The sequence below is a fragment of the Gymnogyps californianus genome, chromosome 5, assembly GCF_018139145.2.
Source record: "Gymnogyps californianus isolate 813 chromosome 5, ASM1813914v2, whole genome shotgun sequence".
In the NCBI taxonomy this organism is placed as follows: domain Eukaryota; kingdom Metazoa; phylum Chordata; class Aves; order Accipitriformes; family Cathartidae; genus Gymnogyps; species Gymnogyps californianus.
In genome coordinates, this window is record NC_059475.1 from 68,445,168 (window position 1) to 68,462,256 (window position 17,089).

Genomic DNA, 17,089 nt, shown 5'->3' on the forward strand with positions numbered 1-17,089 from the left:
GGAGGAGGGTGGTCAGCAGCAGCCCCGAGCGGCGAGTCCCCACCCAGCTTTGTCTGCGCTCATCCCTCTGCCTACAGGAAGCGGCTCGGCCCCGACTTCCTCCTCCTCCTCCTCCTCCTCCTCCTCCTGCTACTCTCCTCTCCTCTCCCCTCCTCTCCTCTCCGATCCCCCGGGTTTTGCAGATTGCTTTTCTCCAGACCCCGCTGCCTCCCGCCGCTGCCCCTCACCCTGCCTCAGTCCCTCTCCCTGTCTCTGCCCATGTCCCTGTCCTGCTCTCTGTCCCCATCCCTGCCCTCATCCCTGCCCGTTTCTGCCCCAGTCCCTTCCACGGCCCCTTGTCCCTGTCCCCCCCGACTCACTCCCCCGACCCTGCACCCCACACATGCTACACACCAACCCCACAACCCTCACACCCACCCGCTGTACCCCCATCCTGCACCCCACACCCCCCTGCACCCATCGCACACCCTGCACCCCACAACCCCCCTGCACTCCACCACACACCCTGCACCCCACAACCCCCCCGCACCCATGACATACACCCCAGAACCCCCCTGCACTCCATCACACACCCTGCACCCCACAACCCCCCTGCACCCCATCGCACACCCTGCACCCCACAACCCCCCTGCACTCCATCACACACCCTGCACCCCACAACCCCCCCGCACCCATGACATACACCCCAGAACCCCCCTGCACTCCATCACACACCCTGCACCCCACAACCCCCCCGCACCCATGACATACACCCCAGAACCCCCCTGCACTCCATCACACACCCTGCACCCCACAACCCCCCTGCACCCCATCGCACACCCTGCACCCCACAACCCCCCTGCACTCCATCACACACCCTGCACCCCACAACCCCCCCGCACCCATGACATACACCCCAGAACCCCCCTGCACTCCATCACACACCCTGCACCCCACACACATCCCTGCACCCACAGCCCCCCTGCACCCATCCCTGCCCTGTCTTGCCCTCCACACCTCACAGCTCCAAACACCCCATGCCTGGATCCCCTCTTCTCTCCCCTGAGCCCCCCAAACCCTCTAGCACTCACACCTCTGCCCCGACCGACACAGCCCCCAGCCCCCTGGCACCCCCAGCCCCCTCTTCCCAGCTCATAAATTCCCGTCTGAGCCCCTACCTGCCCCTCCAGCTCGGGGGAACACCCAGCACTCAGTATTTCGTATTTTCTTTTTAATCCATGTGAGCGCGCGTGCCCAGTTTTTAGGATTTCAGGTGGAAGATTTCGGAGGCACAAGAGAGCTGGCGAGCGCTGGTTGGGTTTTTATAAGGTGGCCTTTTTCTTTCCTCCATCTGCACCCCGAAACATCTGCAGCCCGCCCAGCTGTGTGCCCATGGCCGTACCTTCAAGCCTGCTCTCTGGAGGGCTCAACAGCCCCGTGTTACACATATACATTGAAAGTACATTAATGTGTTCCCCAGGCAGGGCTGGGGCAGGGGACAGAGGAGAGCTGGGGTGCAGCCCGGCCCCCTAAAACAGAGCGCTGCAAGCTGTGCAAGTCCCCCCAGCAGCAGCAGCAGCGCTGAGTCCCATGGGATGCAGCTCCCTGCGGGCCGTAGGCACAGGCATCCTACAAAGGGTGGCAGTGGGAGCCCCCCCGCCCCAGGGCCAGCAGCGGTGGGCATGGGGGGGCTGCGTGTCACCCCTCCGCTAGCCAAGCTCTGCCGGGTTCCTGGCGGAGAGGCGCTGGCTGCCATAAACCGGGTTTCCCCTCCCGTTTCCACAGCAACACTCGATGACTGATTTCCTTCACTGCCCTGCAAGCGGGGCGCAGGAGCTCAGCCCTGGCACGGCACCTCGGCACCCCACAGAGCCCACCCAGGGCCCTGGCACCCCCCAAGCAGCACCCAGCACGGGGTCAGGGCTGGCAGGCTCCCCCCCCCCACCCCGTACGCATTGAGCCACTGACCCCCAACCACAACGCAGGGGACGCGCAATGCTGCATTAAATAAAAGCGTTGCATCCAATGATAATTTCAGGGCGCAGAAAGTCCCCAGCCTAAAGAGACACCGGCACGCAGGGTATCTTTGTAATTATCACCAATTAGTCGTTGGTGCCTGATTGGGGTGATGTCGAAGGGTATCTCCTGCAATGCTTGTTTTGGAAGGGCTGATAAAAGGAGGATGCTCTGCGAGGCACCCGCCCGGGGACAGCCGTCGCTGCTTAACGGCAGGAGAAAGCACCGCCTGTTTTGATCCGGCGGCAAAATTTAAAAAGAAAATAAGGATGCTACTGCAACATTTCACTTTTTTAAGTGCATTTTGCAGTTGGCTCCATAAAAGTGGCATTTGCACATCGTCGCCCTGCAAATCCCAAGTCTTCGACCTCTCGGGCTGCCACGAAATGGTGACAGGAGATGCAAAATCTGGAAGTGAAGCCACTGGAGATGAAATGGCCCAAGTGCAGCCTTTTTGTGAGAGCTTAAATTCGTGAAATGGTAACGCAGAGCAGCAGAAAGGCTACCAGCACCGGGGAGCATCCCAGGGAAAAGGCCAGCAAGGGTGCAAGGCTGCCTGGGGACACGCTGGGATGGGAACTGGAGGACCTTTCCCCCCTGGGGACCTCTCCTGCAGAGACATGAAGGAGCAATGGAGGCCAAGTCATCAAATGCCTTCAAACGGAGAGCGATTAATTTAAAAGTGTAGCTGGGGGTACTAGCCTTTGCTAAACGCAGCCTACAAGGAGAGGGGAGCCCCCTCCCTCTCACCCCCCCGGGGCGGCAGGGCAGGCTCGCTCTGCAGGCTCGTGCAAAGAAACATTCAACATCTGGTTTTAGGAAAATGTAGTTTTTTTACAGGCCAAGGATGAAATCTGGAGGCTATACTTAGTAGCAGACAATGCAGCCCCCCTCCTCGAAGTCGCTCGCTCCCTCGTGCTCCTCCCTCCTGCGTGAGGCAATTAGCCGCCCCAAAAATGTCCGGCGTTAGCAGCAATCAGCAATTAGGCACCCAGACCCGCGGCTGCCTGGCGGTCAGCACCCGCCTCGCTGAGGACGAGGGCTATTTTTGGAGGACAAAGGGAAATCGCTGGTAACATGCAATTATTGTCGGAGCCCGTATAGGAAAGGCACAGGATGCTCCCTGGCACCGCTCCACCGTGGATGCCGAGGGTGCCAGGGGAGGGGGGCGGCGGGGATACCCCACACCAGAGGTGCACAGCCCCACGTCTCCATCCTCATCCTTCTCCCAGGGTGTTTGGAGGAGGGATGGACGGCAAAGGCAGGCAGGCTCCAGTGCAGGTCCCAGGGATGCCCCAGGCTCCTGGGGGGTGGTGGAAAGCTGTTGTGTGAGGTACTAATAAGCACAGCCTTGGCTGGAGGAAATAGGTGCCAGGATCAGCAAACCTGGCAAAATCAAGAAGAAAAGAGCTGGCTAATTATGTTCCGAGGAGTTTAATTAGCACTAGTGGCATGGGAGATGGGAGGGTGGCCCTGGGTGCTGGGGAGGGGGAAGGCTGCAGCACAAACCCTCTATCAGACACTGGAGAATCCACGTTTCCCCCAAAAACATCCGCTCGGGAAAATGAAGAGTCTTCCCTGCCCACGCGCTTGCAGGGAGCGGGGCCTCGGGAAATCCTCGCTGGGCGCCTCGAGAGGAGCTCTCGGAGGCGGCAGCTCTGCCAGCATCCCCGCACTCAGCCCAAGGCTGGATGCTGTCCCGGGCTCTCGGGCAGGATCCTGCTCGGGGTCACCTCTTTAACTAACACGGTGGAGCTTCCTCCCTTGGGAAACTCACCTGGGTGCTGCTCCCAAATACCCATCCCACCCTCCCCAAGCAGAGCCCGCTCCAAGCAGAGGACGAGGGAGAAAGGGGTATGAAAGGGGTGGAGTGTGGCAGGCAGAGGACGGCCTCGCTCATCACACCGGTGACTGCTGCCTCTCCCGCTGCCCGAGGCGGGGAGCCGAGCCCCGGCTCCCAGTAGCCCCCAGCCCCAGCCCAGTCCCGCAGCCGGATGGCAGCAAATGCCGCTGCTCAGCGCTGCCAACCGGGCTGGGGGGGAGCAGGATTGGTGGGTCTGGGGGGACTGGGACAGGGTATGGCCCCCCCCAGCCGCTGCAGTCCCCGTGCCCCAGGGCCCTGCTGTCACCGTCACCTGCCCAGGCTAAGGGGTGATGCCCGTGCTGGGCTTCACTGCTCTGGAAACGGGGGAGCATTTTGGGGGGGGGAACCATTAGGAAAAAAGCAAAAATCGTGCCTTGCTCAGCAGCCTGGCCAGGGCCAGCGTGGGGACACAGTGAGCTGTGGGCTAATGGCCCGCGGGGATGCTGGAGCCCGGCTGACACCCCAGGGTGGCCCCTGCTGCAAGCAGGCGGGGTGCCCCAGCCCCGTGCAGCACTGACCCCCCCCATCCTTCCCACTGGGACTGCTGGGCCCACCCAGCTCCACGATGGCAGCCACCAAGGAGGGGCTCAACCCTTTATCCCAGAGCAGAGCCCCTCCAGCTCCTACAGGTTGGGGACCCCCGCCGAGCACCCCGCACAGGGCTCACCGGGGTGCACGGCCAGAGCCATCGGTGTAGCACAGCTGCAAGGAGAGCAGGCACCCCCATCTGCAACCCTTACTACACCCCCCATGCCCCCACTTATTTCAGGAGCTCCTGCGGGTGCCCCCGCGCCTCCTCCCAACGCAGAATTCATAGAAATCACCAAAAACCAGGATTGAAAGGATCAGCCCATCCATTCCCCCGCCCGAGGCAGGAGTTGCCTTAGCCTGTTCTCCTGAGCCGGGCAATGCTGGAGCAGAGAGCACAATAAATGTAACGCGTTCGTTAAATTCGTACATGTTTCATCACTCACTTAAGCCCGGGAGCATTTTACATCGCCAAGAGTCAAAGTAATGCAAACAACTGTCACTTTATTGTCATTTCCAGCCGTACCGCAAAAGGCACACAACAAACTTCATTGGTACAAAATAATTTCGCTGCGCGGTTTTTTTGTATCGTTTTCCTTGTGTTTTTCTTTCGCAACACAGTCACTGGCTCTCCCATCGCCCTGACGGGAAGATCCTTTCACAGAAAGGACTATTTCGTTTGTGCAGACAGATAGCTCATTATTGCAGGGGCAGCGGCACGAAGGGCAGGCGGGCACGGCCACCCCGTCCCCCACGGGACCCACGCGGCCGCCCCGGCCACCTGCAGAATAAATGGCACCTCTGTGTCCCCCAGCTTCCCGGCACGGCCCCGCCGGCTCACCCGGCTCCGCTCCCGCTTGCCCAGGGGTCAGCTCCATCGCAGCCCCCGGCATCGCTCCAATTCCAGCTGGGACACTTCGGTCCGGGTTCGGCTGCAGGATAACGGGGCTGGGGGGGCAAGAAATGGAGAGGCCCTGGTGTAGCTGCCCCCCCCCCGCCCCCCAATGCTTTCTGAACAGCATCGAGCATTTCTTTACACAATTTACCCTTTTGCTCGCTCCAACTACGTGTTTCTGAAGAGTAGCAGGGTGAGGGTGCCGTGGAAGGCACCCAGGGCTCGCCGGCGGAGGGGGTGCCAGCAGGACCCCCCAGCTGGGTGCTGCAGCCCTGCTGCCTCGCAGGGGCTGACGCAGGGGAAAAAAAAAAAAGAGGCTGGAGATGAATTGAGGGGATTTTCCTGCTCATACCAGCCCGGGCGGTTCCAGCACGGCAGACCCAGGTTGCTGGTGCACACACCAATCCCCCGCCACACCGCAAACCCGGCCGTGGATGGGGCTCTGCAGTGGGGCTGCTGCTAGCAAACCCTGGCATGCCAGCCTGGGATGTGGTGCCCATAAGAGAGGCTTTTGGGGTGTTTGCTGGGGTCCCCCCAAAAGCAGAACGGGGCACATAGCCCTGAGCCCCCCGGCAGCATCCCTCCGGCTCCCCTACGGCTTCAGGGGAGATAAAGAGAGGCTTGAAGGGCCACCAGCCTCCTGCTCACCCTGCCAGCCTTCGGCTCCCTACATTTTTTTCCCCAGAATATCCAACGTCGCCGGCCCTCGTGCCGGGTGAGATCAAGCTCTGGGGTGGGGACACGCCGTGCCGGTGCCACGGTCCCACAGCGCAGAGCCACGGCAGCGCCCGATGCTCTCCCCTACCAGCTCCCGTATTCCAATAACACTGAGGGTTTTTTTTTTGCACTGTGCCAATAGCTACGCTCCATTTCTTTTGGTACCAGCTCCCCCTTCTCGGCTCCCTCCCCCAACATTTCTTATAAAAATAAGATGGTGCTTATTTATAAAATAATTATTTTCTTTTTTTTTCTTTTTTTTTTTTTTTTTTTTTACGAAAAGCTTCCAGTTAAAAAAAGGTGGTATATCAAAATATGGCAAAACTTTGGCTGTCAATCGCTAAACTCTAATTAAAAATATCGACTAAAAAGGCATTGTGCTGTGAATATTAGCTGCTGTAATGCTTTACCCTCCGGTACCGACGGTAAATGTTACACCTGGGCAGGCTGGCTTCCCTAGGGCACACTCAGAAGCCGCCCTTGGGTTTTTCTAGCACATCACCATCATCCTTTAGCAGAACTATTCAAACTGTAAGAGACTTAAAGACGCATGAAAAGCCTTGGTAAAATACAACGGAGACTGCACCGGGAAGAGCCACACTTACAACGCGGTTGCATACATATTCTTCTCGAGAGGAAAGTCTATTTTCTCACCTTAGTGCTTAGAAAAAAATATGATTGTTTACATGGTTCATTAAAGAAGAGAGGCAGATCCTTGTATAAAAGGTATTTTAGAGCAGAAGTAAAATGCAAATGGGTCTATAAGATCCAGACATATATAAACATACATACGTCGATATATTTATATATGTAATCTCTATATATTCAAAGTTTGGGATGCATTATTGCGATATCCTTACAGATGACTTATTCTTTTCCATTCTCCTTTGCTTTTGTTTTTCTTGGGTGGGGTTTTTTGGTTTTTTTTTTGGTTTTGGGGTTTTTTTTCCTCAAGGGGGAAAAAAAAAAAAAAGAGAGAAAAAAAACCAAGCTGCAAACGGCTCCGAGAGCTCCCAGCCGCCTCGCTAGGATCGCTCTGGCCTGACCTCCAGCACGTGTTTTTGGAAGAACTGGGTCGATGCTCTGCCCCAGCGGCTGCTGGCCGTGCCTTCCTCCACGGTACATCACCCGTGCCCGGAGATCCCCGGCTGGTTATTGCTTAATTCTCCCTCCCCGTACTGGCCTTTAGGGTATTTACATTTCTTTGGCTTGACTTGAACACAACAGTCTGGCACTTTCTCTCCGGCGTCGGCTGCCACCAAGCCACCGCCGGAGCCGCCGGCAGCGCTGAGGATGGAGGCAAGGAGGAGAAGAGGCCACCTCGCCACGAGGCAATGAGAAAACAGGAGTTGGCTTCCGCTAGCTCAAACAAGTTGTGCTTCTCCCAGTCGAAATAAGACAACTTGTGTTTGGCACAAACTGATCCGGAGGAGAAAGGATGCTGGGGGACCGCCGGCGGGACTTCGCCATGCCCGGGGGTCTCCATCCCGCCCGCCATCGGGGCGATTCTCCGAGTGCAATGGTTTCCACGGCCTCGGTTTGCAGGGAGCGGTGCGGGGTGAGGGGAAGGCAGCATTGACGGTCTCCGATGCAGGGCAGGGAGCTCCAGCCTCCCCCCCGGCCCCCGAGGGCGGGCAGCCGGTCCTGCTCCCCGCGGCGCTCAGACGACGAACTCGGGGACTTCATCATGGGTGAGATCCAACGAGAAGTATTTGCTGGTTCTTTTGACGGGGAAGGTCTCCTGGATGTTCATGCACTGCTGGGCCAAGCAGCCGTTGCAGTAGAGCCCTTCCTCCTCCAGCCCATGGGCGCAGCCGAAGGTATAGCTCTGGGCCGTATCCTGGCAGAGGTTGGCCAGCTGTAAGAAGTCCTTCTGGTAGAGCCGAATGTCATCCAGGCTTAGGCTGTGCCGGTCCGTCGAGGTCTTCGGTTTCCTGCACGTCGTCTGGGCAAAGCAAAAAGGAGGCTCAGGACCCGCCAGGGAGCCACGGGGGTCGGGGAAAGCCAAACCCACGGTGTCAGCAGGGCTTTGGGTTTCACCAAAGCTCCACCAGCACCAACGTACCTGGGGTAAGGAGTCGGTGCTCTGCCCCCGCAGCTTCACCACCGTCTCCGAGGAGCTGGAGGTGGAGGAGCTGATCTCTTTCACGATAAGCCCTGCGCAGGGGAGAGAGGAAGAGGAGGGTGCAAAGGTTATTTCGAGGCTTCTCAGCTCTCTTGGGATCCGTGCTTGCTGCCCCTGGGGGCTTGCCCTTGCTTTGGGGTCAAGGCATCCTCAGCTCGATGGGGTGCCTTCACCCCAACAGCTCCACTTGCAACCAGCGTTACCTACAAAGCATCCCAAATTTGCACCAAAGCGGCATCCAAAGCTGTCCCCAGGGAGCCTGGCACCCCAGAGACCTCCCAGTAGCTCCCAGCACGGAGCTGGAAATGCGGGTGACTCTCTGGGCACAGGCACAGGTCCGGAGAAGCCAGGCTCACACGTGTGATAACAGCACCCGTGCTCATGGGAACAAGCGAGGGGTTGTCATGAAAACGAGAGCGGGGGCCAGCAATTGAGAACATCGCTGAAATTATGTCCATCGCCCGCGGGCAGCTCCTGCCGTCGTCCCCTGGTATCTTCAAATATCCCGGTGTGCCTGGGCACACTCCCCCGTGCCATGGGGCAGCTGCACGGAGCATCAGTCCTGCTCCGAGTAAAACCTGCACCTTTCCTGGGCAACCCTTCTTTTTACAGTTTCACCAAATTTACCCCACCTCTCCTTTGACCCACTGGGCGAACAGCTTTTCCCAGCATCCCAAATGGACGCCTCGGGCTAATTTTGCTCTGCTGAATGCCAAAGGCGTGACTTGCATCGGGAAATTGGAAATAAAAGCGGTGGCCGCCGCCTTACCCGAGTGCCCGTTGAACTTGCGCGACAGCAGCATGTCCTCCGTGATGTAGACGCACATGTCGGGGCTCACCTCCATCTCGCCAGCCTGCTCCAGCTCCCGGGGGTCATCCACCAGCATCTCGATTTCTGCAGGCGAGGAGGAGGTGGGACGAGTCATTGATGTGCACCTTCAGAGCACCCTCCAACCCCCATTACCTGGTGAGACCCAAGCTGGAAAGCCCACGCTCAAGCTGGTGTCTCACCATCATCCTGGGAGTCCTCCTCCAGCCGGTCCTTCCCACCGCTCTCCACCCCGGAGGTGTGGGAGCTGCCATGGCTTGTCATGGAGCTGCAGGTCTTCAGCTTGCGGTGGGTGCCGGCGCCTGAGAAGCCATCCTCGGGCCCCATCTCCCTGGGTTTGGGGTCGGTCTCGATGCCCGAGGTGTGGGAGCTGCTGTGGCTGGCGGTGGAGTGCCGGGAGAGGCGCTTGTGCCGGATGCTGCCGGCGCTGCTGCCGCTGGCCCGCGAGCGCTTCTCCAGCTGCTCCATGTCCAGGTCGAGGGTGTCGCTGATGTAGGACTCGCGGTACTGCTTCTTCTCTGCGAGGCCAGCGGCGTGCCGTCGGCACCCGGCAGCCTGCACCCCGACCCCCCGGGGTGCCCTGGTCCCCCCCTGGGAAGGGCATGGCCCCCCACCCCCCACCAGCACCCAGGGGCACTGTCACCCAAGCCCAGCGGGGTGGCATACCAGGAGCCAGCCCTGTCCCGGTGGCATTTGGGGATGGTGAGGTGGGGTGGGGAGCCTCAAACTTGCTGGGCTCTGTGCTGTGCCATCCCTCCGAAGGAGGATGAGGAGGAAGAGGAAGAAGAGAAGGAAGAGGAGGAAGAAAATGAGGAGGAAGAGAAGGAAAAAAATAGGAGGAGGAAGATGACGATGAGGAGGAAGAAGAGGAGGAAGATGATGAGGAGGACGAGGAGGAAGAAGATGAGGAGGAGTAAGATGAGGAGGAAGAAGATGAGGAAGAAGAGGAGGAGGAAGAGGAGGACAATGAGGAGGAAAAGGAGGAGGAGGAAGAAGAGGAGGAAGACGAGGAGGAGGAAGACGAGGAGGACAATGAGGAGGAAGAAGAAGAGGAGGAGGAAGAGGAGGAGGAGGACAAGGAAGAGGAGGGGAAAGAGGAAGATGAGGAGGAAAATCTTATGTTTGCACAAGGGCTTTCTAAGCTTGGAGATGGGATGCAGGGCACTGGGAAGCACTGCATTGAGGCACTGGGAGGAACTGGGCCATCAGGGACCGCAGCAGGGCTTGTGCCCATCCCTGAGCAGCTGGGGGGGGGGGGTCTGTGGGCACCCAGCCCAGCCAGGAGAGCGCCTGCCTGTCGGGCAGGGCCAGGGTGCACCGATGCACGGTTGAGGGGGACGTGGGGACAGCCACCCCCCGACACTCTCCCAGCCACGGGGCTGGCACAAGGACCAGCCGCTTGTACGGGCAGAAAAGCCGGGTGGGAGCCCGGCTCCGGTGGGATTTGAGCCCCGGGGGGGGGCACCTACCCTCGTTCTCCTCCAGCTTGCGGACCTGGCGCAGGATGGGCTGCAGGTTCATGTAGAGCCGGTGGCTGCTGCTGAGCAGCTGCAGGAGGTGGCGGGAGCGCAGCGGGCAGCCCGTGTAGTAGATGAGCTTCCTGGCCGAAGGCAGCCCGTCCGGCAGGATCTCAAACTTCTTGCCCTGCGTGGGAGAGGGGGGACATCAGCCCCGGAGAGAAAAATACTCTAACTCTCGCCCAGTCCTGCTGCAGCCCACTTATTAACTCCCCAGCTTGCAATCAACCCGCTTGAGGTCTGTGCAACACCGCCCCGTGCCCAGATCAGAGCCCAGGAGCGATACGGGCAGAGATGCTCTGCCTGGGGATGGCGGCACTCACCACGAACACCAGTTTCCCCACGTTTGTCCAGGGGAAGTCATAAAGCAGCTGCTTTTCTTCATCCAAGTTCTGCAAAAAGAGAAGGGACAGGCCCAGCTGAGGATGCCGGCAGTGGGCAGGGAACCGAGCCGTCGCCCTCGCTCAGCCACCTACCTGGAAGATCTGGATGCCCCGTGTCGTCAGCCCCAGCGTCAGGGAAGCTTCCACCTCCCTTTTGTCCTAAGGGAGAAAAAAAAAAAAAAAAAGATGCTTTTAAATACACGATTTGCAGCATGAAGTGGATAAATCTGGCCTCCAGCCCAGGTATCCTCCTGTAGTCACCCCATCTCCCGTGCAGCAGCAACAGCCGCATGTGGTTGGTGCCACGTTGATCATAGAATCATTTAGGTTGGAAAAGACCCTTAAGATCATTGAGTCCAACCGTTTAATTAACGATGCACACACACCGCTCGGTCGCATCCTCTAACACCCTCCTCAGTCTCACCCCCAGGCACCTGCTGCCCCCCTCACCGCCCAGAAACGCCCCAGCTTAAGGATCTGGAAAAGCAGTTTAACCTCAAAAAACTTGAAAGGACCTTCAGAAACAGAGCTGGGACACTTTTACGCTTGAGCCCAACCTTCCTCTGCACCGGCACAGAGCGGGTGACGGGGGGGCAGCCCACCCTGCCTGCAGCAGCATGGGTGGCCCCGGCCACGCACACGGCCACTGTCCCCCATGCACATCTCCCTGGCGGGGCTGGAAACAAGGTTTTATTTATTTTTTTTACAGCCCTTTTTAACAATGTACCCCCTTGCCGAGCTCAGATGCTCTCTGTACTTGCCGTTCCCTGTGCTCTCCCGAAGGCTTCGCCTCTTTAACTTAAGGACGTTACAAAACGGGTTGCAAAGCACCAGCTCCCAGCAAACAAATCTCTTTGCTGGGAGAAAAACCCAGCACGTATTTCTTAGGGAGAGGAAACTAAAAAATAAGATCTCAGAAACCTCGCGGCTGCCTCCTCGCACCCCAGCAAACCTCTCGCCTCTCCATAACTTGTAGAAAATGGCAGGACTATAAAAAGCTGCATCTCCCTGCCTCCGGGAGCGAAGCACTGCCCTCGAGACCGCTCTGCTCCAGCCAGCGAGTGCCAATTCAAACGCAGCTCTTCCCAAAATACCTTAGAAATTGCTCGGCAGTTGCTCCTTTCAATAAAAAGCAGCCCTGAATCCAAAACCCAGCCCAGGCTTGCGGCCGGGGCTCACCTTGTACAACCTGTAGTAGTGCACAGCCACGTCATCCAGCCGGACGGCCTCCTTGATGTACTTGAGGTGGGCTTCGGAGGCCGTCAGGGCGAACTGATCTTTGTGCATGTTTGGGACGTGCTTCAGGATGTAGTCCTTGCCCCTCTTTGCAACCACCTGTTTGGAGGAGAAGAGAAGCTTGTCCAGGGGAGCTGCTCCGCGCTCGCTCGGGGCCGGCTGCCAGCCCCGCCGCTCCCGGGCAGCGGCGATTTCCAGGGAAATCGGAGCAATACGCTCCGTTTTAGAGCTGCAAGCAAAAATAAAATAAATACAGCAGCCAACGACTTCTCATTGCCAGCAGGATTTCCCACTGGGAAGCGCACGTTTGCTCCGCGTGCCCATCCCGTGGAGCTCACGCTACCGGTGACACCCGTGCCGGGGCAGGGAGAGCCACGGATGGGGATCGCTGCGTGGCTGGGGACACGGCCCCGGGGCCATCGCTCCTCAGCAACACGTGTGAAAAAAAGAGAAGCTGGCAGATTTTGAGGCAAAACCAAGAAAGCACATAAAGTGGGCAATGGTGCCTAGAACTTTTATTAATCTTCCCCTTGCCGGCATGTGCTGGCAGCCCCGGCTGCGGGGAACCACGGGGGAGGTTCAGCTGCTTGGGGTCCAAGGGCACATCACACGTGGCCGTGCAGCCCCTCGCCGCTCCTCTCTAACTAATATTTACCTATCTGGTAATAAACTGACTTGGTTTTGGGTACCCCGCAGAGGCTGGCGCCGGGCCGTCGCTGCGGGGAGGGGGGTCCCTGCCAAAGCGGGGGGTCCCTGCTGAAGGGGGAGTCCCAGCCGGGAGCTGCCTGTGCCACTGCTATGCCATACGGGACCGCTCCCTACTCCGCTCCTGTGCAAAGTCATCGGGACGGCATCGCCCCAGCGCCCAGCTCTGCCTGCCGGTCGGAGGTGACCTGGGGCTGCGCGTCACCTTGTGCCCTGCCTCAGTTTCCCTCCAGGACTATCCCAGGAGCTGCCTACACCCATGGCCACTGCCAGCACGGAGGACACCAGTTCCCAAAGGGCTGCAAAACCCGAGGGGGTGCGCCTGATGATGGTGGGGCGATGCCGTGATGGCACGTGGCAGGCGGGGAAGCCCCCGTGAGCATCCCTGCAGCACACAGGGAAATCCCCACCAGCGGTATGAGCTGCCCCAGCCACCACACCGACCCCAACCCTCCCTGCCCGCAGCTATTTGCAGCCCCGCAGTTGTCAGAGGTTATTAATAACCGGGACTAAGCCAGAGATAGGGAGGCAGCAGGAACGCCGTCCGCCCGGGAAGCCTCCGAGCAGCCCAGCATCAGCAGCCTCGTGGGGGTTCGTACAAGCTTAGAGCAGGGACCCCGTCACGGCGCACTTACCCAGGCGGGGAAATAGGCTTCGGGCTCGAAATACTTCCCGTAGTGCTTGTTGCGCTTGAAGTCGCCCAGGTCGGCTTGGAGGGCGAAGGCGGTGAGGAGGAAATAAGCCTCCTCGCGCAGCACGCACTGCGAGTGCAGCACTTGCTTCCGCAGGTGCCAGTAGTAGTAGTAGCGTGCCGTCCGGTCGCTGCGGGGGAACAGAGGAGAGAGGGGAGGAGAGGAGAGCCAGCGGGACACCCACCCATGATCGAGATCAGGGGGTGGGAGACAACTCCGGCACCTTCCTCCCGGTGTGAAGCTCTTACAGAGGGAGCAGGGCTGGGTGCCGACTTGTTTGCCCCCTTTTCTCCCATTCCTTAAAGCTGGGGCTCCCATTAGGTAGTGCAAAACTGCAGCCGCTTCACTGTGCTGAAATTTCCGGGCTTCCCACAGCCAGAATAACACCCCCAAAAGCATTCCTGCGTGGCTGCAGATGCCACCGTGTCCCCACGCACCCAAGACCCTGAAAATCGTTGTTTCCCTGAAACAGGACCTGAAGCTCCCGTCCGGCCACTGGCACATGCGTGAATTAAAATCAGGCTGTGCCACGGGTTAAGCTGTGACAAAACCCTAACGCAATGTCCCCAGCGTCCCCCCCCCAAAAGGCTTTGTCATCGCTGGCTGGGAGCAGTGTCCCCACTTGCCCCCGGCACCCAGCCACACACAGCCCCAACAGAAGGGACGAGCTTTTGGGCGCGCGAGCAGCACCCCACAGCATCCCAAGGCTGCGCAGCTCCAACGAGCGGTGCCTGAGCCAGGGGCACCCCGGGGTGCTCCTCCGCCAGCGGCTCGCCGGGTGGGTGCCCACCGTGGTGGGGACGGGTGGGTGCACCCTACCTGATCAGCCTGCCGTTTTCCACGTAGTACTGCACTCGGAAGTGGATGATCATCGGGGGGCCAAACTGGTCGATCCCCTGGAACGGAGGAGATATTCAGGGCTCCTGCGGAGACCTCGGCATCGCGTCCCGGCCCCTCGCCTCGCCTCACCCGGGGCCCGGTCCGTCTCAGCCACCCCCTTGCCCCCCATGGGGTGAAAGCCGCAGGGAAGAGTTCACTCGCTAACGCCGATCGCATTTTTTTCCTGAATTAGAGTTTGACACCTATTTTTTCCCCCCAATGCGCTGAAATACGAAGGGGATTTTGGATTTCAAGAAGCAGGCGGCTGGCTTCGAGACCCCCAGGGGGTCTGCAGCCCCCCACCACCACTGTCCCTTTCCCACCCCACCCCAGCCTGTCACCCACCAGTCCCCATCTCGGGTGCCAACTCAGAGCCAGCACGGGAACCTTCACACCAACCCCCTTGGCACGCTGCATTGAAATAATTCAAAGGTGCTTTGAGGGGGGAAAAAAACCCAAACGCTTGATTTTTAGAAACTGGAAGAAAGGACACCTTAAAAATTCTGCTGAAGTATAAGGAAATATGGGAGGGAAAAAAAAAAAAATCACAGCTCCAGGGTGGGGGGCGTGGAGGACACGTCCCCAGCTGGGGCACACGGTGGCACTCGGGTGACAGCCATCAAGCATCATCCGGGTTTCATTCATTTTGCACGCCTGCCCCTGTCCCCCCCGCCCCAGCCCCACGCTGGCTAAGAGCCAAGTGCCCCCACCCCCTCGCCCCTCGGCTGCGTTCCCGTGTCCTGGAAGTGACCTGCGACGGGGACAGAGGTGGCCTTACTGCCGTCAGCTCTCCATGCAAGACCTCACCGCTGACCTTGCTGGCCTCCTTCTTCCACTCCTTGGGGCAGTACTTGTAGAGTTTCTGGGCCAGGTCCATGTACACGTGCTCATTGTCTGGGTGGGACAGAGTTGGTATCAGCATCCCCCGCGTGTCCCCTGCATCCCACCAAGCCCTGCCCTGGTCCCCCCGACCCATCGGCGGGTGGTGTGTCAGGGGCGGGGAGCGGTCTGTAACCTCCTCGTCCCCTAACGAGAGGCCACCAAAGGGCTGGGTAAATTTGCACCCACCTTTGGGCAAACACACCCCCCCGACCCGGTGGCACCGCGCCTTGCCGAGCCATGATGGCATCAGGCTGGACCAGCCACGGGCACCGAACCCACGACGTAAGCCCCTGACTTACTCTGGATGACGCTGAGCCCGAAGAGGTGACAGTCCTTCAGCCTCAGGAGGTCACATACCTGCACCAGTAACTCGTGGCATAAAATCTTCACCTGCAAAAAAAAACCCCGACACGTGGTCCCCGCTGCATCTGTGCCCAGCTGAGCTGGGCAGGCGGTGCCGAACCCCCTCGCCGGGTCCCCTCGCAGGACCTGGGGGGGTGACAGGCTGGGCTGCGGGGCTCTTTTTTCCATGAGGTCAACATGGAAGTCCCCAAAAGCAGGCTCCCACCCTTGGGTGCAGGACCACGGCTCTGCTGGGGATGGGATGCACAGGGGACCACGGGACAGCTCGAGAGCAGCGGGCGGTGGTGGAGACCTCGCTGCAACCAGCCCGGCGCCGGGGAGATGGCTTTGGGGGCAGAAAACAGAATATTGGGTGGTCTTGAATTAAAAAAAAATTAAAAGTGGGGGAATTTCACATTCAATACTACATCCGAATCAGAGCCAAACCCCCTCCTGCTTATTCGCTGGGGTACACGAGGCTGAATTGCCATCCACGATGGATGCGTGGAGCGAGGACCGAAGGAGGAAAGACTGCCCGCTCCTTGTCGTGCCGCCCCGTGGGATGGCATGCAGCGGGTCACCCGCCGAAAATCACGGCGCTGCCAGCAGCCCATCGAGTCAAGAAGAAGCAGGAGAGCGCAAAACGCTGCCGCAGCCTTCAGGGGGAATAACTCGCGTGCATTCCTCCGGCAGGGCGAGAGCAGGCAGGCTCAAAATCAAAACCAGAAGCAAAACCAGAGCTTGCAAATGCACCCGGTTGCAAGCCCCCGGCTGTGATGAAAATGTCGGTGCTCAGGGGGTTTCCCTGGCCTCCGCGCTGCCTTACGTTGATGATGATGTTGAGGGAGTCGTCGTTGGGGAGGAAGATGCAAACGCTGCGGCGGTCCTGCATGACTCTGTTGTTGTGGAAGGTCAGTTTGTTCATTGTGGTCCGGGCTCGGGGCTCGGGGCGGGCGGCGGGCACCTCACCGGCGGGCCGGGGCGGCCTCGGTCCCCGCGGGCGCCATCCCTGCGGACGAGAGGGGAGCTGAGCCCCGGCTTCCTGCACCCCGATGCGGGCATCCTTCCCACCCATCATCACATCCCCCCAGAAGCAGGGTGTCCCCCAAAGACCCCCAAGCGCACCCCACCACGGCCACCCCGCATCCCAACCCCGGCGCCGCGGTTAGGGCAGCAGAGGATCGCAGCCGAGCCCAAAAAACCTGACCCAGCAGTTTTATTCTCCCGGCTCGGGTTCAGAAAAACCTCAGGAAAGGCTTTCCTGGCATAATTAAAAAAAAATACAAGTCTATCTGCTGGGAACAAACCCGGCTTTGCCGGAGAGGAGCGGCGCGGGGGCGCGGGAGGTTTTGCTGCCAGCAGCAAAAAGGCGAGGGGCTGGTGTGGGGTCCTGCGATAGGACCCCCGCATCCCTTCCAGCATCATTCCCCCCAGCTCCAGCTCTTCATGGGGGTTAAATAAAACAACCCAAGCACTAACAGTGATTTGCAGATGGGAATT

At 59.3% G+C, this 17,089-nt stretch overlaps 1 protein-coding gene across 3 annotated transcripts; it reads right to left on the bottom strand.

Moving 5' to 3' along the window:
- Positions 1 to 5,391: 5,391 nt before the first annotated feature.
- Positions 5,392 to 16,533, bottom strand: FRMD6 (FERM domain containing 6). 3 transcript variants are annotated; one of them, XM_050898239.1, is made up of 13 exons: positions 16,416 to 16,533; positions 15,547 to 15,637; positions 15,180 to 15,259; positions 14,306 to 14,382; positions 13,430 to 13,616; positions 12,033 to 12,188; positions 10,947 to 11,012; positions 10,794 to 10,862; positions 10,423 to 10,597; positions 9,136 to 9,471; positions 8,894 to 9,019; positions 8,065 to 8,156; positions 5,392 to 7,944 (listed from the first exon to the last, which is right to left on the bottom strand). In XM_050898239.1, the coding sequence occupies exons 1-13, from the start codon at positions 16,512 to 16,514 to the stop codon at positions 7,660 to 7,662; spliced, it is 1,839 nt and encodes a 612-aa protein (XP_050754196.1). In that variant the 5' UTR covers positions 16,515 to 16,533; the 3' UTR covers positions 5,392 to 7,659. The 3 variants fall into 3 exon arrangements, with proteins under 3 accessions (XP_050754196.1, XP_050754195.1, XP_050754194.1); XM_050898238.1 differs by having other exon boundaries at positions 15,144 to 15,259; XM_050898237.1 differs by having other exon boundaries at positions 15,117 to 15,259.
- Positions 16,534 to 17,089: the final 556 nt, after the last annotated feature.

What these genes read in the sequence shown, in the direction of transcription:
- FRMD6 (XM_050898237.1), bottom strand. Translation starts at nt 16,514, where the DNA reads ATGAACAAACTGACCTTCCACAACAACAGAGTCATGCAGGACCGCCGC. An exon ending in GAAAACGGCAGGCTGATCAG is followed by an intron (nt 13,617 to 14,305) that starts GTAGGGTGCACC and finishes GTTCCCCCGCAG; the next exon opens with CGACCGGACGGCACGCTACT. An exon ending in AAGCCTATTTCCCCGCCTGG is followed by an intron (nt 12,189 to 13,429) that starts GTAAGTGCGCCG and finishes TCCTCCAAACAG; the next exon opens with GTGGTTGCAAAGAGGGGCAA.